The sequence below is a fragment of the Mus pahari genome, chromosome 22 (assembly GCF_900095145.1).
Source record: "Mus pahari chromosome 22, PAHARI_EIJ_v1.1, whole genome shotgun sequence".
Taxonomy (NCBI): domain Eukaryota; kingdom Metazoa; phylum Chordata; class Mammalia; order Rodentia; family Muridae; genus Mus; species Mus pahari.
The window spans coordinates 46,101,695-46,122,357 of NC_034611.1; the positions used below are offsets into that span (position 1 = coordinate 46,101,695).

Sequence of the window (20,663 nt, forward strand, 5' to 3'; positions counted from 1 at the left end):
ACCGTTTTAACTAAACTATTGATTAAAATCCATGAGGGTAAGGATTCTCTATGCCTTGCTCTCCCACTAAAACCCAATACTGGCTGTGAAGCAAGCCTTCCAATTTCCACTGAAGAATGACCACAGGAACAAGGCAAACCGAGGCTTACATTTGAAGTATGTCCAAGCTCTGCTGCTCACTGACAATCCTTTATCAGGTTAGATACAGAGCCATCTTATTTCTGCTAACGATAAAAACAAAAGCCACTTTGTGCAGAAAAATTGCCAAAGCAGGTTTGGCCAGGGTTCTTGTGTTTGTAGTAAGCCAAATGCTCCAAAGCCATTCTCCTGAAGAATTTAAGATACTCAACGTCACAATTAAAGAGCTGAATTAATCACTGACTGAGCCTGTAACTGTTCACACAGTTTTTAAACCTTTGGCTCTAGCAAAACTTTAAAGAAATCAATGTTGCACAGAAAAATGTCTGAATTTTTTAGAGTGTACAGTTTTATTGTCTTTTGTTGAATACACATTTGTCTTATTGCCAGTCCAGATAACCAAGTATATAAAGAAAATACTAAACTTTGCTTTTGGCGGAAGCCAAGATAACCTGTGCAGATTAAAACGACTTACTTCAGTCTAAGAAATGGTTTTGAATCATACAAATCTTTTATGAAAAATAACTGTCCAAAAGCATTCTCCTAGCTTGTAACACACTTCCAGAATAACTCTCAAAAAAAAAAAAATTCAAAAATACTACCATAAAAATATGTCAATACCATATGGCTTTATGAAATAACTTCTAAATTTTTTTGACTTTTATTTAAAAAGTTTCCCAAGTTTTAAATAAACAGCTAGCAACATTTTCTTCACTTAAAAGTGCATATATCTGGGAATGGGACATACTTAACTTTTTGAACAAATCTTACAAATTAACACACACACACAGAGTTAAAATATTTTAAGAGGCAAAGTGTTTCCAGGAAAAGCCATCTAGACTGCAATAGATGACTTTTACCTCTCCCTACAGCCTCTGGGTCATCAGGGAGACGCTTTGGCAGCCTTAAGACATATTAGTCTCTACCAGGAGACACTGACGACAGTGAGGTCCGTGGAGATGGCACTGGTCTCGATGGTTCAGTCTGAATAGACACATTACTGGACTGGCTCTCTAAATCAGAGGCAAAGGTACTTTCTTCTCTTACATCAAGAGTCTGTTCAACTAGGACTGCTGGGGAGTCACTGTTCTCCACAGTTTGGCTGGTACTCAAGTCATCAGTAAGTGCTGTAACATCGCATTCCTTGTCCAGGACACCAAGCTCGTCTTCTATTGTGACAATGTCTTTAGTTTCAAATGCTTCTGAGGAAGGAGTCAAGACTTCATCTTGTATAGGCTGTGGAAGACTGCTATTGCTACATTCAAAGCCTGCCTTTACTTCAGAATCCCCATCGCTATCACTGTCGATGGTTATGACAACCGGCGACCGTGAACTATTATCTCCATGGTGTTTCTTATGCTTCTTCTTATGTTTCTTCTTTTTCTTTTTATGGTGTTTGCTTGTGTCCGTAGCCTTTCCTTCATAAACTATCTCTACACTTAGGCTCCGGGTCCTCCTTTTCCTCCTCTTGTGTTTTGTCTCTCTGTCTGATGATCTGCTATCTGAAAAGCTGTCACTCTCATTTTTATAACTACCATCCAATTTTGATTTTTGGTAATGACCCTCCTTCCCTTTGGAAGCAAACTCCTGAGTCGGTTGAGCCTCTTCACTGGTACCTTCCAAATGCCGGGTTTTGTACTTGCGTTTCCCTCCCGGCTTCTCACTCCTCACGCGGTCAGGCCCGGTGGATGTAGTCCTCGACCTGTTACTGGACACACTCCTGGACCGGCGCCTTTCATAATAGTAGTATTTCCTTTCACTATGATTCTTCTTCCTCGCATTTGTTCTTTCAGAAAAAGACTGAATTCTAAATTCTGGACTTGAAGATTGCCTAGAGTAATGGGCTCTTGAAAGAGTCCTCCTCCTGTACGATGACTCATACCCATCTCTGTCCTTGTTTCTGCTGTAGTAAGTATATTCCCACTTATATTTGCTTCCATAATTATTTCTTAAATAATAGCGATCTCGATTTCTGCTTCGTGATCTTCTTTTGCCCCGATCACTGCTACGAGACCGCGATCTACTGGTGCTTCCACTACTTACAGAAAGTGTCTGGCTTCTTCGTGACCAGCTGCTATCCCTAGTTCTTGACCTCTTTTTGTCCTTTCTTGCTCTAGGCCTGCTACTGCTCTCCCTACTTCTGGACCTCTTATTCCTCAATCTTTTCTTCCCATGGTGCTTCCTATGATTCCTCTGATCATGGCCACTTCTACTCTGGGAACGGGAATCTGAACTCCTCGACCTTCCTCCCTTCCTGTGTCTATGGTTATATGGGGAGCATACCCTGTCACCTCTTGTAGATGAGCTGTCCCTGGGAGCTGGCAATGATGTAGATCGTTTCTCTTCTTTCTTTGAGTTTATTCTTGTGTCAGAATCACAATGGCTTTTACTCATTTGTTCATCTTTTCCGAGGACAGAATGTGGAGATGACGACCGGCCAACATCACTGTCACCTGAACTGTAGGACTGCTCTTGTTCTTGTGTCCTCTCTGTCTCCACTTTCTCATAAGGGCCCAACTCCTCAGAATCAGAAGACAGTTCCACAAGTTCCGGGGTCCTTTCAGCTAATGGCTTAACAAACCCAACAATGACACAATTATCTGACGATGAATCACTGTCGTTATTGACATCGTCATTGGTCTGTACTCCTTGTATCTGAGATGTGGTTACTCCAGAGACAAGTTCTTCATCTGAACTGTCTGAAGAATTTAAAAGGGAAGACACGCCAACATGCACTTGCTCTGAACTTGAATAAGATGGTCCAGGAGTTTCATCATCCCATGGTGCCTGCCTAACAGTAGATACATTCATATCTAGCTCTTGAGTTTCAGCCTCATCTGGTGATATGGTAATGACTGAAGAATCAGAACGGCTGCCTTCAGACGAAGGAGGGCAATCATAATTAGCATGCTGGTCAAAAGCTGCCATATTGAAGGGAGATCTAGCAAAACTGATAAATTCATGTATAAAATGCTCAGTTCGATTAAGCAAAAATGGTCTTAAGTCAGACACAAATGCCTGACTCTCCAAATCATAGCGAGTAACATTACTCATGATGATGTGCTGGACAATATTGACTAACGAACCATGGGTTCCAAAAAGAACAGTAAGTTCACGTTTTAACCAAGGAACCAATCTGTGAAGGCAAGCTGGATTTCTACGGAAGAACTCAGCTGAAATATCCCTGTAGCGGCCACCATCTTCAATACTTCTAACTCGAACACCAGCACGATAAAGAGTTCGCCTGAAATTAATAATATCTTGTTCTTGAATTTTCCGTAAAGATCTCTCATCTGTAGTAGTTGGCCCCCTTAATGCCATTTGTCTCATAAATTGAGGAATGTCAACATCTCTAGGTCTTGTTGAAATGCCTAACCCTTCAAACAGTACTCCACTATCTGGTGGTGTGGTTGTTCTCCTACTTACAGTACTACTGGGTGAATAAAGAGAGGCACTCCGCTCTCTCGTCATAGTTGTCCGGTAGCGAAACCTTCGAACCTCAGGGTTAGTAAAGGAACCATTATAGGAAGGCCTCAGGACATACTCCTTGAAGTCATCTTCAGCCCTCACAGAATGGAAAATAGAATCAAAGGGCTGTTTACACAGTGGGCATTCGGCTTTGTTTTTGGACCACTCTTGTACACAGCGAAAACAGAACTTATGTAGGCAACGATCTAAGTAAGACACATTATCAAATCTATCCAAGCATATAGGACACTTAGAATCAGGAGATGCATCAGCTGGTACTGTCTGTTGCAGTTTGCTAGTGCCAGCTTTAGGTGAAAAGTTGTCCATTTTAAATTCCTTAGCAGCTGAGGCCATTATCTGTAAAAGGGAAAGAAGTGTATCAGTAACTCAGTAATAGGATAACTAAACAAAAACGTTCATAAAAGCTTTGTTCATACTTCAGCAAAAATGAATGGCTTTAACATAAAGACAGTACATAATAGAAGCACAACAATCATCAGTTTCCTAAGATAACAATCCTCTCTGTACTCAAGTGGTACTACCTGTACTTTAATTTCACCGTTCACATATAGGGAAAGTACCAGCACACAGTAGGCTCTTAGATACCATATAATAGCCTACATATTCTTTAAATAGTTTAAGAATACCTGTGTTCCCACTCAGACTTAATAAAAGTAACACTTCATGTTACGAAGATTGGTCTACAGAGTGAGTTCCAGGACAGCCAGGGCTACACAGAGAAACCCTGTCTTGAAAAACAAAACAAACAAAACAAAAGAGGAAAAACCTCTTGTTCTCAAATGTTTTCATGTATGGCTTTACATTTGTCAGATATATATGTCTCTAACACTGCAGTCTAATGATTTATTCTATTCATGATATACTGTATCAATTTTATATATGATATAGTACATTAACTTTTCTGAAACAGCTTTTGTAAAGTACTTTCCATATGCAAGAGTTCAGCTGTTTAAGCCAATTCTAGTTTTCTGTGAAAAATTTCATTGAAGCATGAACTTCCGGTGCAAGAGCAGGGAAGGCAGCGCCTGGCCACCAGACCTAACCTTCCTTTTCTGCTGAATCTACTAGTGAAGCCACCATGTGAATTACATGCTTGATGTGTCCCTATACTGTCTGCACCCCATTGCTAGAATGCTAATGATCAGTTCTTTACACGAAATATGTGTTGTATTTCATCCCTCTCACATATACATCCTTTCCTGTGTTGAATGCTATACTAACCATCTTGTACATATTTAAAAATTCCTTTCTTTCACACATTACTCGTTTTCCACCCTTTTCAGATAATAGAACTGTACTCTCCAAATAATAAACTCAATGATCTAAGAAGAAAAAAACAAAAATAAAACCACTTCAACAAAAACTGTACTGATGAAATATAAGTGTTCCATCATAGGTTTTCCAAATTTGGGCATCTTGACTTTCTTAGAACCATACCTTAAGAGAAAGCCAATTAATTCAAACAAGTTTCTTTAATGGTCCAGATATTTCCAGTCCTCTTTTTAGAAGCATTTCTCAGCATTTCTCTTTTTATAATCAAAACATTCAGAAAAAAGTTGTTTTTTCTTTAAAGACATTTAAAAAAAGAGAAAACTTTGTAGATCAAAGACAGTATGTGCTCAAAGCCCACAAACAGCAGAGAGGAAAGGAACTGACAGGTGAGGCAACACGGACTGGTACCCAGGCTTCAACAAAACACAGCTCTAAAAGCCAGAGGAATCCGCACTGACTTGGTTAGCTAACAACATGAGAGACTTCAATGGGGGAAAAGATTAGTAAATTTCAAGATAGAACATATTTTATCTTAGTTTGTTTCTCTGGAAGGCAGAATCTTAGTGTTTACTGAACATTTCTAGTTCACAAGAAACTTACAGCTTACACCTGGGATTGAATGTAGGAACTAAGTGGTAGCCCTGCCTGGACAGGCAAAGCAGCCCTGGTTTCTAGTCCCAGAACTTAAAAAAGAAAAACGAAGGGAAAAACAACAATCATACAATATATATCTAAGCAAAACTCTGAAGTCACATTAGTCATGACATCTCTGATGTAATAACTGAAATGCCCACCACTGACGGATAAACAAAATGTGGTTTAGTACTATCAATCCAGGCTGGAGAAGTCGTCTGCAGAAGGGGAGAACCTCCAGATGGCTTTGCAATGTTCCTCTCCACCTTGGCAAGAGGAGTTTGTGTAGTGCAGACTCATTACTGGCCATCAAATTCCACCTGTGAGAACAGGCACCCGAGATGGGCCATCTGTACCAAACTTCCTCCCACAACACCCAGGAAAAATTAAGCAAGGGTGGGAAGACAATGCCAGAGCCAGAGGTTGGGAAGCTCAATGTTTAAGATATGCCATGGCTGCTGCACACAATTAACTCACAGCTGTGGTCACCTGCCTAAGTCCAAGCCAGTTAAAAATTACAGCATGGGGTGAGGGAGATGTTCTACAAAGGAGATGTTCTACAAAGGTCAGTACCACCATGGTGGCAACCACAATCAAACACCAATGTGAGTGTGTGTTCAACCACAATGATAACGGCTATCGGTAGCTGATGGTTGCTGTGCTAAGTCCCTTCCTTTGACAAGCGGCTACTGGTAGACTGCCCAAGCCCCTCTGGATAACCGCTACAGCCATATGGCTATAAGCAGCACAAACAGGACCCAATGTCTTATATAAAAAACATGTGAACACAAATTTACTTAAAGTACTGACTGCTACAACATAACATCTAATAAATGACACATATACACACCCCTCCCTCATATATTGTATGATACCATTCATACACATGACCAAAGTAGTTCAATAAAGAGGAAAAGATGCCTTGAGCCGATGAGATTTCTTTCTGAGAAGATCAAAATGTCCCATAATCACACTTGGGTGATACCACACACCTTGGTAAATACACTAACAGCTATACTGGAATAGCTAGGGAACAGGCAGCAAAGATGGACCCATCTAAATTTTGTATTTCGTACTCTAGGTGGAAGCCCTGTAAACATTCCTCTACCCTACTAACCCAAGGATTAGGGCTACAAACTAATACCTCCAGAGCAGTTTAATCAGCTCTTCATAAAAAGCCAACTCCAAAACAAAATCTATTATTACTTTAGGATACACTCAACTTTTCCTTTTTTAATCTTTCAATCTGCCGATTCTAACAAAGATTAAAATACCCTTTATATCATAATTTTGGGGAAATTTCTGGTAACAGGGTCAAACATATCTAGGGAAAATAGATGGAGATCATGAACTTCAGAATTTTTTTTTTCCCTTCCAAGTCAAGGCTTTCTACAAAAGTCCGCTTCTACAGCATTCCTTAACTTATCACTGGACACAGAACTTAATCATCTGACTGCACTAACGCAGCACTACTGAGAATACTGAGAACTGCCACTTTTGGGGTGGGGTGGGGTGGGGTGGGGTCAAGAACAAAGTCTCACTGTAGCCTGGCTGGCCTGCAACTCATGGATCTGCCTGCCTCGACCTCCGGTGTGCTAGGATTAAAGGCATGGACACCACATCCAACTAGAATCAATACTTCTTAGTTTGGATCTCTGCGAAGATCAAGCTGGGACAAAGTTGAAAGTTACTCCTCAAATATTCCCAACTCTAAAATCGGCGTAGTTTGAAAATGCTTGGCCCAGGGCACTACTAGGAGGTGCACACCCTTGTTGGAGGAAATGTGTCACCGTCAGGGTAGGCGATGATAGCCCCCTCCTAGCCACCGGAACAGTCTGTTTCTGGCTTCCTTTGGATGAAGATGTAGAACTCTCAGCTCTGCCTGCACCATGCCTGCCTAGACACTCCCACGTTCCTGCCTAGATAACAGACTGAACCTCTGAACCTGTAAGCAAGCCAGCCCCCATTAAATGTTGTCCTTATAAGAGTTGCCTTGGTCATGGTGTCTCTTCACAGCTGGAAAACCCTAAGACAAAAACAGAATACCAGTAGTCTTTTGAAAGAGGAAAAAGAAAGTTGTGTGAAGGGATACAATTGGAATAAACAAACACTTAGTGCAGGGCTTGATGATGAGAGTTCAACATACTTGCTTAAGTTATGGAAAAGTTTGGTACCCGTAGCGATCACCACCCACACCTCTGACAGGTTTCCAAAGATGTTAACAATTATATTTAACATATCTAAGCAAAGCAGCTAACAGCATCCACAAGTAGATAAAACAGAAAATGACGACTGGAAATGCAATCTGCATTCTACTTGTAAGTCTGAATAGTTTAAAAGCTGTAAAGTCCTAAATGACAAATTTTAATTTCTTCTTTTTTAGTGGGGCTAGACAGTTTCTCTGTGGAGTCCTGGCTGTCCTGGAACTCAACTCTGTACACTAAGCTGGCCTTAAATTCAGAGATCTGCCTGTCTCTGCTGGGATCAAAGGTGTGCGCCACCACCACCACTGCCCAGATTTAATTTCAATTCCGGTATATTTTATTGGGACCAGGCACCCTGGAATATTCCTACATTCCCAGAAGACTGGAAGATGAAGGCAAGACGGTCAGAAGACCAAGGTCATCCTTTGCAAAGTAGGCAACTCCAGACCACTCTTGGCTACAAAAGTCCCTGCCCCAAAATAAAAAGGGTGGGGGTTGCTTGGAAGCTAGTCCCGAGAAAGCCACTCCACTCCTAGATAAGCATTGAGTGTGGCTGACCGAAGAGCCCTGCACTTTGCATTCCATCTATTAAAAATCCAAACTCTCATATCCTCTCAAATGAAACACTCTACCCTGTACTAGCTCAACTCTTAGACACATACGTTTCCCTTCTTTCTCCCCTTTAACATAGGGAGGTACCCAGTAGACCTGCTGCTTCCTAGTTCCGTCTTAATCTCCGTGCCTTCAACCCCGTAACTGCCCCTCTCCAGGCTACCAATCAGAATCAGCAGTCCATGAGGAAAGGCACTAACTAGACATGAAGTCACAAGGCACACAAGCCCTGCCCACAATGTGTAGCACTGCACAAACTCCTCTAGCCTTAACAGCTTCCTTAGTCGAAAACTACTGTCTTAGATGGAAAGACAACCACACCATGTACGTTACATAACCACGACCAACTGAAATGCTAATCCCATTTCACAGACAGGGTCCAGGGCTGGGGACCTACCAAGGTCACACTTCCTATCCGTGGCAACTGCTTTGCGCCCACACACAGCTCCAGCCCGTATTCAGCTGCGCTCCAGCCCTTCAGGCGGTGCGGGGAGACACTCCCCTCGCTTGCCCACCGGTGCCGATCCACAGGTGCCGGGCAGCGTGGCGACCCCAGCCCTTAGAAGCTCCGGTGGTAGAAGGCCCAAACCACAGGGCTGCTCCAGGGCCTACGAACCCCTCACCCATTGTTCCCGGCCGACTCACCTCCGAGGACGCGGCGGCGGGGTCCGCTGGGCCGCTGGAAGTCAGCTCCCGCCGGCTCAGTAGGCTCGGCCTGTGGCGGCAGGATCCGCGAAGGCGTACCCGGCGGCTTCGGCGCCTCCCCTCCTCGGCGGGCACCAGAGGGGGCGCTTCACCCTCCTCGCGAGACAGCGGAGACCCCGGAGGCGGCGGCTGCGACCCCTGTGACGTAGAACGTTCATCACCAAAGGCAGTTTGGGGGCGGAGAGAAGGCGAGACCAACACCCCCCCCCCCAGCCCGCGCTGCAAAAACACCGCTCCTCCACCCCCCGCGCTCTGGGCGCATGCGCCAAACCGCTGGCGCACGCAGGAGGCGGGACGTGCGGCTCCGGCTCCGACCCCGGACCCTGCCCTGCCCCCGCCGCGGGGGGCACAGCCCAAACGCCACAATCACAAGCCCAACACACAGAAAGGCTGCCTCGGTATCAGTGGAACCTCACCAACTTCAACAAGTTGTTCGGATTCTCTATGGTAGCACGAGACCTGGACTGGGCTCCCAGAGCACCCGGGTCCTTCCGTCTATTTCGGTTGGGTTGAACATCAGGCATTTCTTTGACCCCGCCATAACTCCCTGGGGCCCGCTTCCCTCTGGCCACTCCCGGAAATCGACACTAAAAATGTATCTGACACATCTGCGCCCAGAGCCGAGCGGCCCAGCCTCTGCGGGCCAGGCTTCCACTCTGCACACCACCAGCATCCTGCTAGTTCGCCTGCCAAGCTACTTTTCTCGGGACTTAGTATTTCAAGCTTGCTGCAGTCCCAAGCATTCGACAAACGGCCCGTCAACCCTTGCTGGCCGGCAGATCCACCATGCGGGTAACGTGTACAACACGTTTAAAAAGATTTCCAGCGATCAGCGACAATATTCTGTTTGTTCTTGGTAAACGGCTCAATTAACAGTTCCCAACGATTTTTTTTTGTTACGTAAAAGATGTTTAAGTCAAGCATAAACATATGAACGTGTCTATCCGCATTTGGTGGAAACCGATGTGGGTGTGGGGCGGCAACTTTGATTCTTCCAGCGTGAACTATTTCCCAATAAACTTTTATATGCGCACGATGGCACACTATCTCGTATTAATACCACACTGCAAAGGCAGGCTAAACCAGTTAAGGAATTCCTATCTGAGCGCAGAAAAGGCGCGATCTTCCCGTTTTCTCTTTTCTTCCCTCTGCTGCCTGAAAGGCGGGCTAGGCCCGGATCACGTGACGCGTTCCGACTCCGGGCGGAAGCCCGCGGGAGCGCGCAGAGTCCCGCTGACAAATGGCTGCTGCATCGGGGCGCACTGCGCCCGCGAGCGGGCTGTAGGGCCCGCGCCGCCCCGTCCCCGCCGCTCCCTTACCATGAGGCCGGTGAGTCGCCGAGACCTGGACTGGACTTACTCCTTGGTAGGTACCGGGGTCAGCGGAGCTCCAGAGCGCCCCATCGCAGGGCCCGCGAGCCGGAGGCAGACTGTTGGCTCGCGGCTTGGAACTCCAAAACCCATTCCTAAATTGAGCCTTCACGCCCTGCCCTCGGCTCCGCCTCTTCCTGGAGGACACGCTTTTCCGCTCTGACGTCAGGGGTTGCGGGCCTGCTTGCCTCTGGGCTGCGTTAGAGGCACTGTGATGCCTTTCCACCTGTAGCTGGTTATACAGGGAAAGGACCCCGCACATTGATTCTTCTGTTTGCTTTTCCTCCCCGCCTTTTAGTTGCTACTCGCAATCGTCTTGCTCTCTTGGGGATTCGTCATCTATGCATCGACTGTAGCTGCACGACGACAACTACAGAAGGAGTTTCCAGACAAGTTCTTCTGAATGAACTTTTGTAATTCTTAGCAAACGTTTCCTCAAGTGGCACCTATGTAGACTCAAAAGTAAAATTCACAATACAACTTTGCGTATGGTCTTTTGTGATAAGCGTTAACATGCCAATTTTTCAAAATGATCGGACAACACTTTTGTTTTTGTAAGACAGGGTTTCTCTGTGTAGCCCTGGCTGTCCTGAAACTCACTCTGTAGACCAGGCTGGCCTTGAATCCGCCTGCCTCTGCCTCCCAAGTGCTGGGATTAAAGGCGTGCACCACCACTGCCCGGCTCTTTTTTGTATCAGGTCATAGCTTTTCATTCTAGTGCTCAGACACTTCACATCCTCATGTCAAATCAGTATGTAAACAACACTTTGTGACTAAAATGTGTTTTGTATTCTATTTATCAAAATGGACAGAAAAAAGGAGCTAATAGCTCTGTTTAGTATTTGTTTTTTACTGTTAGTCTCAAATCAAAGAACCCTTGGACACTAACAAGGACAGTGATAACACTCTGAGAGTAAGCTTTATTACTTTTCCAGGAAACAGATTCAGCAAACACAGCACTTTAGGAACATACTTGTGCTGATACACAAGTCTGTTAAGGTTTTAAGGACTCTTCAATGATGTTGATCAGGAAAATCTCTCATTGGTGGAATTACTTCTCCAGTCTCCATAATTGTATCACCCTAGGGAAAACAGGAAGTGTTTAATAGAAATTTTTTTCACCAAATATACATTTCATTGTAAATATTCCAACATTTGCTCAACACAATAAATGATTATAAAGATACTTTACATTTTGTTAAATTTAAGCCAGGTATGGTGATGCATTAATCCCAGTGCTCTAGAGGTAGAGGCAGGTGGATCTCTGTAAGTTTGAAGCCAGGTGGTCTACATAGCAAGTTTCAGGACAGACAAGATCACATAGATCGACCCTGTCTTAAAACAAACAAAAAATAACAAAAAGAACCCCCAAAAAAGCCCCTTCAAAATCATTTTGCATTTTACCTAAAACATTTCAATTTAGATGCTAATTTTTACCTGTACTGATTTGTATGTGAAGCTAAAAAAGATTAATCAAACTATTACATGAGGACTTAAAAATTAAAAGGTATAAACATACTAAAGTGCATATTTAGACGGTAGACTATACTTCTGAAGTATGGATACACTTGTGAGACTATCTCCACAATCAAGGTAATGACATCCTTCTGATTACAAGATTTAGTATTTTATTCCTTCAATCTATTGTCTCAACCTCCACCTCCAGGTTTCAGAAATACTGTGCATAGGTGGTCACTCTATGCTAGTCCATGTTCAGGCACTGCATGAAAAGCTAGTTGTGCTCTATTACTCATTTCTGGGACAAAACAGACTGGGAGGACGGCCTGACTCATACTAGTCTATCCTATCAGGAAGAAGGGAACTTGTTCTGTTAAGCCAGAGACTTGCAACCCTGTCATGGCTTGGTGTATTCTAGAGGACACAGACGTTCTTCAGTTTCTCGAAAGACACAGGAAAGGACTGCTGTAGCAAAGAGGACATTCAGAAAATAAAGAGCTGGGCGTGGTGGCGCATGCCTTTAATCCCAGCACTTGGGAGGCAGAGGCAGGCGGATTTCTGAGTTTGAGGCCAGCCTGGTCTACAGAGTGAATTCCAGGACAGCCAGGGCTATACAGAGAAACCCTGTCTCAAAAAAACCAAAACAAAACAAAACAAAAAAACCCCAACCATCAAGTTAATGTCCAACTTTGAGGCTACCTGTGGTCTGACACACACTGATTACACTTAAGTAAATAGCAGACATTTCCTGTTGTTTTGGAAAGCAGAGTTCCAGTGTGTACTGTTAGCCAAATTTGATGGTTCTCCCTAATGGTAACAGAAAACTGTAACATATGCTACTTAATTCAAGTTTGAATTTACCATTACGGTGGCTCATTCATTACTCATATATTAGCAGTCATTTATTGTGTTGAACATCCTCAGTGCTAGGATTAAAGGCATGAAGAAACTTTTTTATTTAATTACTTTTAGAGCTTATATCTTTGTAACATAAAATTGAAATGCACACAAATGTGTCTTAACTTCACAGATTGAGAACTATAAGCATAAAGCCAAAGAAGTTAGAATCTGGAAATAACAGAACTTCAGTTGTTAGCTGCTTGTACATCTATCTCTTCAGGCTCATGCTGTAATTCTTGACCCCTGAAAGTCTGGTGGTGCCTCCTACTGTAGGGCAGTCAAGGTCATAAAACAAGGTGGAGAAATACAGTATCCACTCCTCATTTTCCACCATCACACCAGCCCTCCTCCTTTTCCCCTATAATAATATACAAACTGCATTTAACCTGACAGTAAGAAAAGACCATTTTATTCTAATGAACTTGGCAATCACTTGTGGAAGTGGGGTGGGATAACATACAAGCAAAAACTGCAATTGTGAGACTTACTGGAAATATCCTGGGCTTCGTGCTAACAATGGCATATGGTTTAGTCTGCAATAAAAATAATTTTGTGTAAGTTACAGTGTAAGAATTTTTCTGAAAATATGGTAGATCTTTCCCCAACATTTTTACTTAAGTCTCCAATTTTCCCAGAACTCTGGGCACATATTAATTAAACATCTCCACTTAGCTGTCAGAGCTCCAACTTGTGCTCTCAACAACACAGCATCATCTTCCAACATGGATCAGATTTCTGCTCAAAGTTTCACAACCCTCAAAAGAAAAAAGATGGAGCTTGCTGTGACCTCTTAAACCCAGGACTCACAGGACTCACACCTAGAAAATCATCTGACTTTCTACATTCCCTCCCTTACTGTCCCTTAGTCACAATGGCTCCTTAGCTATTAGTCCAATCAAAAAAGCCTGCGATGTCCCAGGGCCTTTGTGCTTAGTGATTCCTCTACCTGAAATATACTCCTGGTTATCCAGTTTTCCCCTCTTCTCATTCCTTTCACCATCACCTCTGCAGAGAGGTCCGTTAAACCAGCAGCTCCCTGCCATGCTCTATTCTTTCACCATGCTCAATCTCTTTTTAGAGAACTGAACACCTCCTATAACAACATATGTCTCTTATTCATGTGCTTATTGACAGTCTCCAAGACTAGAATAAGCCTTTCATGAGGCAGAAACACAATCTGTCTGCTGTGTATACTGCTGTACCCATGTTCACAGTGCTTTGCATACAAAAAGAGGCATTTAATATATAAATGTAGGATAAACTCATAAAGCATGTATGTCTACATAAGACACCATATCAAAATATTTAAAATTATTGGCATGATGTAAGACATTGCATTATATAAGGCAAGGGGGCCAAATTATGAGAGAAACATAAGACTATAATACAAGGAAAGTAAAATATCTTTATTATATGAACTGTGGCCAGGGCCAGTGCGATGCTTCTGGGTAAAAAGCACTTGCTACACAGGCCTGGCAACATAAATTTCATCTTCAGAACCCACAGGAAGATAAAAGGAGACAGCCAACTCCACAAAATTGTCCTTTGACCTCCTACAAACACATTATGGAACATCTGTGGCTCCCATATACAATTATACACATCTTTAATTTTTATCTTAAAAAGCACTGTGGCCAAAGTCAGGAAGGTACTAAGATGTTTTTCAAGAGGTGTAGAATGTAGTTACTGAAGCAAATGTTACTAAAATGAAGCTGTAGAACTCACCTAAACTGACCAAGAGAAAGAATAAAAGGTATGTGGCTCAGACCCTACCAAACATGAAATGTAGAGAAGGGAAGTAGATCTGGATAGAGTGGGAGGAGAGGTGACTATAATCAAAACACACTGCAGTTCTATGAAGGTCTCAAAGAACTAATGAAAAACAGGTAACTAAAAAAGAAAAAGTTGGGATGATCCATATTCTATCAGAGTGTTTATGATACATAAAAAAAAAAATCAGGCTACTTCTAGGACTAACAGATTAGGCTCAGGATTATTATGAAAATATATAACGGACACACTTCTAATTTAAAGTTGAATAAAAAAAATTGCTTCTTGGAGGCACCAGTTTACCATATAAATACCTAAAATTAAGACTGAACAAATAAATTTATAAATGGGTTTAAAGCACTTAAGAAAATGTGATTACATTTGTAAGTGGAATTGTCTTAAGAATTCAAATTCAATAAGTTCAAAGATGGTAGGGACAGAATAAGTTTGTTCCTATTTTATCAGAGGCATAGCAGTTTAATTAAGGTAAAAATACACTTTAATTTAAAATATAAGCTAACAGACTAAACCCCAAGTAACACTGTCCAGTTCTGTACATCAGCCACTTTTGGATGTTCCAAACCTGCCCTGACAGAAGGCAGCATTCTTTTCTAGGGATGAACATACTAAAACAGCAATGGAACAAGACAGACAGTGACATGAGAAGCCTGTGGAGTTGCAAGTGAACGTGATTCTCAAGCCCGTCAGTACAGAAATGGAAACACTCTCTGACCCTCAGAGATATGAACTGTTCGTCCATTGTATTGTTGCAGAAGAGTTCTCTGCTGGTTTCTGAAGCGGAAACAGCTCCATTCAAACCACTACTGGCACCTAATAATCTCACACGCATCAGGCAGGCCAGGCAGCATGGACCTTCCAGGAACTATTATGAAAGCATGTAACCAAATCATTTTGCCTTTTCCCCCAACTCCTAATTTGTACCAAACAGCCTCTAGTTAACCTGCCTGGTGCAGAACTTTTGCTCCCTTCACTCTGTGCTCAATGTTTCTCCACATTTCCTCTCAATCCTCATGTCTTCTCCCATTTATCAGAGGAGAAGTCTGCTGGAGTGGAAGCTCATGGACGTAATCAGTTGAGAGGAAAGAGAGCCAGGGCTAAGGCCAGCTTGTAGTACATATGAAACCGTCTCAGAACACTCACAACAAAGGGGTCCCTCTGCTTGTTACACAGTTAGCTCACCTCTTCTCTCTAGACTCTGAAACTTTCCTAAATTGGTCTCAGCTTATGGGGTCAATAGAGACCCTTTAGCCATGTCCTCAGTCTGGGGGACATGCTCATCACAGACTTTCTGTCTGTCCTTCCAACTGGCCTAACTTGTTCCCGCCATAGTCTTCCTTGAATTTGCTATCTGTTTTCTAACAGTACATATTCCTGGATGTCAAATACTTTTATATGTTTTCCTACAACAATAAAGAGGACATACTAGGCATTCCATTCTTGTTGCTCAAAGACTCCTTTGTGGGCCAGGGAGAGGGTTCACAGGGCAAAGGCTTGCTGCTAAGCCTAACAACCTGAGTTTGGTCCCTGGAGACCACACGGTAAAAGCAGAGAACCCAAGTCCTTCAAGCTGTCTTTTAAGATTCTTTAACCTTCTTGACCCCAACACCTTGAAGGTAACAAGCCAATAATCTTGCTCCAATGGAGCGTTTCTTCCAGTGGGCTTGCTGCATGATTCCTTGTGACTGCATTCAGTTTATGTGCATTGGGCAGGAATGTCAAGAAGCTCAGGCTGCTGTCTTCTTGCGGCATTTGTCAAGCAACACATTTCTGTCTGCCTCATGGCTGACAACACTGAGATGCTGCCTGCTGGACTGTAACTTAGAGAGAGCCCTGTTTCCAGGCCTTCTTAATGGACAGACTTAGTGACCATGCCCACATTCACATTCGTGGTTATTTCTCCATCTATCTATGAACACACAGTAATAACTATGAGTTCATACAAATACTTCCAATTCTAATTCCATTCTCCAAGGTGTTCCCCGGTTCATGTAAATAACTCCATTCCATCAGTGCACTTATTTGATCAAGCTCCTCACATATGACAAATGTCCTGTCACCATCACCATACCTTATGATGTTTAACTTCCTCACCTTATTTGGGTTCTGATGTCTTACTCCACCTCAGGTTCCTTACTTGACTCTCGAATTCCAGTATCCTATCCCAGGTTGCTGCCACTAAGGCTCCCCAAATGGACATGCTCAGTCTACTCTAGCACCTCTCACTGGACACAGAACACCCCATTTACACTATTTGAGTTCCAACACTCCACACCACTGTTCCCTCTTCCATGATACCCCAGAAACTGCATACCCTTCTCCTACTGCCTAGGATCCTATAGCGTGAACCAACCATACTGTGCTGTCCCTTGTCTTTAAGCCATAGCAAGGGGCTTTAGTCAACCCATGCAAGATCTTCCCATGAAAAAGTTTGTGGGTTTTGGATACCCTAGATTGTAAAGGAAGAGAATTATGAAAAATCAGATAAGAACAAGGAAAGGGAACTGAGACATTGCAAACTTGTTGGAACACTATCACACACCTGACTGGCCTAAAGAAACAGCAGAAATCATCTTTATACCTGCTGTTCAGGTCTCCAGGGTTAGACATGCTGATCATTTAAACACTACTTCAAGGAAATGCATTGCAAAAGGTAAAAACTAGTATAAGAGTAATCTTTTGATATCCAAGTTTTGAAACCACTTGTATATAAGAGTACTTAGAATTCAATTAAACCTTTTACCCCCTCCCTCCAAAAAATTCAAAGAACTTTAAAATCAGCTTAGCATGGCATATTATTTTCTAAGTACAGCACAGCCACAGGAGATTATTGGATAATATTAAAAATAAGCTCTGGAAAGCATACATTTAAAGCATACTTACAGCCATATGATATTTGACATAATAGTGAATAAACCACATAGGTATAAGCACATGAGAAACAGCGAAGAGACTGGAGCGGTATGCCTTAAAGACCTGCAGGGGAAACACATACAAAATAAACAAACATCTGCTCTTTACATTTTTATTTTTTTAGATTGATTTATTTACTTTATGCATATAAGTGTTCTGTCTGCATATAAATGTATGTGTACCAGGAGTATGCCTGGTGCCCTCAGAGCTCAGAGAAAGCATCTGATGCACTGGCACTAGAGTTACAGACAGTTTTGAGCCACCATGTATGTGCACGCTGGGAACCCAAACTGGGTCCTCTGAAAGAGCCAGGTGATATGAAGCAGTCATCTCTCCGGTCTCACCCCACCCCTCACTTTTATTTTTCGTTAGTTTATTTCGAGACAGGGTTCCACTATTTAGCCAAGGCTGGCCTGCCTCCCTCTGCAGAGATTCTGGGCTATCCTCCTGACTCAGCCTCTGGAGCTGCTGTGACTAACAACATGCGCTGCTTACTCTCCCTAGCAGGAGCTACCTTATTTTTTTAATGTGTGTGGAACAAAAACCAAACCAACCGAACCAAAAAAAAAAAAAAAAAAAAAAAAAAAAAAAAATTCCACCAACAATGTGTGGTAATTATTTTACAAATTTCTAAATGGAACATATTTCCTGAAAGATTGGGGCTGACCTACCTATTCCAATATTTTCACTAACTCTGAGGCTCCCTATAGAATATCCATAGACTCTAAGACTTAGATTAAGTTCCATTCTGCAAGACTAGTACTAGGCAAGGCTTATAATACATAGCATTCTGCAAGACATAAGGCATTCTTGTTCAAGAAAACAACCAGCCAGCCAGCCAACCAACCAACCAAAGCAACCAAGACTTTGTACTACTACTACTACTATTATTCCTGGAAGGAACTGAAAGCAATTCCCACACAACATTCACTACTCATCACTGATAGGATTTAATAGCAGACTCCAAGAAAATATCTGGAATCCTTACAATAAAAAGTAGTCCTTGAGCGAACGGTGTTTCTACCTGGAGGTCATGCAACTGAAAAGTAACTAAAAGTGTGTTAAGCGTACACAGTGAGGCGTAGAAAGGGAGCTTCAGAGTCTGACAAAGCATACCAAATGGAACCCTGTCTTCTGTTGCGACCCCAGGAGGATGTACTATGCCAGCTGGCCCTCTGGTAGCTGCCAGGCGTTGTCCGGTCTCTAGTACCTCAACCCTACACACCGCGTTAAGTGTTCTCAAACACAGAAATCACAGTCTGTGGCCTCGGTTAATTCTGATCAGTTTAACCCGAGGAAAGGAATCCACACTCGAAAAGAACTGCATGTGCTGTGCAGCATCCTGTAAAACCTAAGGCCCGACTTCTCAGGACACCTGACAGCCACAGAGGGAACATCCGAAGCCAACCTGCTCCGGGACTCCAGACCCCAGCCCTGAACTCTAGCGACCTGACAGCGTCTCCGCTAAACCTGAGCCCCTGGACCGCTGGTCCCTTGGGGCCCTTCCGGGTTTGCGGGTTCTGGACAGGGTCGGGCCTTGATGGGACTGAGAGGAGTGGGTTTGGGGGGGGGGGGCTTGGCTCGGCTGCGACCCGGGGTGGGAACCCGGCTACCCGTGTTGCTCATCACTCACCGTGTTCTTCCACGCGGCCCCGTCCCGCAAAAAGTTAGCCCAGAAGCGCTCCAGGGGCCACATCTTGCGCGGGGGCAACACGGGCTCCCGGGGACTCAGCTCCTGGTCCTTCAGCCATCGTCTCCTGAGCTCCCGCAGCTGCTGCAGCCGCAGCTTCTCATCCGGCGTGTACCCCGACATGTCGCCGAGGAGCTTACCCCGGGGCCGGTCACTGACGCACCGCTCCCGCTCCGCAAGGCGACCTTGAGGCGCCTGGGAGCGGCGCGGGGTGATGGCGTCACGCCGGCCCCGCCTCTAGGGGGGCGGGCCGACTCCTTCGCCGAAAGCAGGCTCTGCTCATGCGCAAAGCCCTCTCTCAGACCCTGGGTTTTAAGAACCCGAGTTAAGTATGAGCTCAGGAAGGTCCCTGAGTTAAGAACCAAGTGGGCGGTGATGGAAAGTGTGAGACGCCCTGGGGCTAGAGTTCAAAGAGAGAACTTGTAGGGGAGGGGGCCAGAAGGACAGGGGACGGTAGTTTGGCGAACCTCTGCCCCGCCCCCTTGAATTCTCTTCTTGATTGATCTACAGACGCTTGCATCCGAGTTCGGCTCCCACCTCTTTAGTAACCTGCTCAGTGATCTTGAGCGCCTACCTCGGTTTTCTTCCCTCTCTGTACTGCAGAGATAAAGAGCACCTTATTTGGGAGGCTTCCATAGACTCGCTCACTCTTTGATCCTGCCGTCCCACTTCGTAAGATATCCCAAAGGTATGGCAGTAAAAATGTGCAGGGCTGTGCACGAATAATCGTCACGACACGATTTTGTTAATAGCAAAACATCGGAAATCACCTCCCAGATTTCAGACTAGAGGATTAGTGGGAAAGCTTATAGTTCTGTAAAGCATTGGTATGCTATTGCCATAAATGAGCCTTCTATTCATAACTGGAGTGACTTCTACAATCTATTGATAAGTTAAAAAAATAAAAAATAAAAGCACCCACACCAAGTAGAAAGAAGTGTATATGGTATGCTACCTTTTATCCAAAAGCCGGGAGAGTAGTAGTGATACTAAATGTATATACACGCTCTTTGAAAATTTTAGAGTAATAAATGAAAATAATTTTGTTATTTGTATTTGTTTTTGGAGACAGGAACTCATGTTGGCTTTGGACTTGCTATTTAGGGAGGCTGGACTTAAACTCTGAATTCCCCTGCCTCCACTACTCATGAGCTGGTTGAGCATACACTAGTATGACCAACCTAACAACTGCTTCAAACAACACCAATATTATATAGGGAAGACTAGGAAGTTTGGAGGTGGCTTAGCGGTTAAGAACACTTGCTGCTCTTTCAGAAGGCCTAATTAGGAGAATCTGGCTACATCGTGGATTTTCTGGAACCTGAGGGCTCTCCATTAGAGAAGAATATGATTTATAAAGCTCTCTCTAGCGAACCAGCGCTGGGAAAGTTTCTAAGACCAGTAGGCAACTTGATTAGCAGGTTTCTCTGGTCAAAGATGAAAACATTTCAGCATCAGTAAGTATGAATTGAATGATTTTTTTTTTTTTTT

At 43.6% G+C, this 20,663-nt stretch overlaps 3 protein-coding genes across 3 annotated transcripts; 1 reads left to right on the forward strand and 2 right to left on the reverse strand.

Moving 5' to 3' along the window:
- Nucleotides 1-465: 465 nt before the first annotated feature.
- Nucleotides 466-10,535, reverse strand: Topors (TOP1 binding arginine/serine rich protein). Its single transcript, XM_021222056.2, has 3 exons — nt 10,373-10,535; nt 8,994-9,191; nt 466-3,963 (listed from the first exon to the last, which is right to left on the reverse strand). Exons 1-3 carry the CDS (start codon nt 10,373-10,375, stop codon nt 1,054-1,056), a joined length of 3,111 nt encoding a protein of 1,036 aa, XP_021077715.1. The 5' UTR covers nt 10,376-10,535; the 3' UTR covers nt 466-1,053.
- On the forward strand, nt 10,281-10,908 carry Smim27 (small integral membrane protein 27). The gene is made up of 2 exons (XM_029533282.1): nt 10,281-10,418; nt 10,722-10,908. Exons 1-2 carry the CDS (start codon nt 10,374-10,376, stop codon nt 10,824-10,826), a joined length of 150 nt encoding a protein of 49 aa, XP_029389142.1. The 5' UTR covers nt 10,281-10,373; the 3' UTR covers nt 10,827-10,908.
- A 345-nt stretch (nt 10,909-11,253) lies between these two features.
- Ndufb6 (NADH:ubiquinone oxidoreductase subunit B6) lies at nt 11,254-19,380 on the reverse strand. Its single transcript, XM_021222380.2, has 4 exons — nt 19,116-19,380; nt 17,453-17,545; nt 13,270-13,314; nt 11,254-11,505 (listed from the first exon to the last, which is right to left on the reverse strand). The coding sequence occupies exons 1-4, from the start codon at nt 19,293-19,295 to the stop codon at nt 11,437-11,439; spliced, it is 387 nt and encodes a 128-aa protein (XP_021078039.1). The 5' UTR covers nt 19,296-19,380; the 3' UTR covers nt 11,254-11,436.
- Nucleotides 19,381-20,663: the final 1,283 nt, after the last annotated feature.

Excerpts from the sequence above, each read along its gene's own strand:
- Topors (XM_021222056.2), bottom strand. Across the intron at positions 3,964-8,993 it reads CCGCCGCCGCGTCCTCGGAG|ATAATGGCCTCAGCTGCTAA; the intron begins GTGAGTCGGCCG and ends TCCCTTTTACAG.
- Smim27 (XM_029533282.1), top strand. The coding sequence starts at position 10,374 with ATGAGGCCGGTGAGTCGCCGAGACCTGGACTGGACTTACTCCTTG. Across the intron at positions 10,419-10,721 it reads TGGACTGGACTTACTCCTTG|TTGCTACTCGCAATCGTCTT; the intron begins GTAGGTACCGGG and ends CCCGCCTTTTAG.
- Ndufb6 (XM_021222380.2), bottom strand. The coding sequence starts at position 19,295 with ATGTCGGGGTACACGCCGGATGAGAAGCTGCGGCTGCAGCAGCTGCGG. Across the intron at positions 17,546-19,115 it reads GGGCCGCGTGGAAGAACACG|GTCTTTAAGGCATACCGCTC; the intron begins GTGAGTGATGAG and ends TTTCCCCTGCAG. Across the intron at positions 13,315-17,452 it reads ATGTCAAATATCATATGGCT|ACTAAACCATATGCCATTGT; the intron begins GTAAGTATGCTT and ends TTTTTATTGCAG.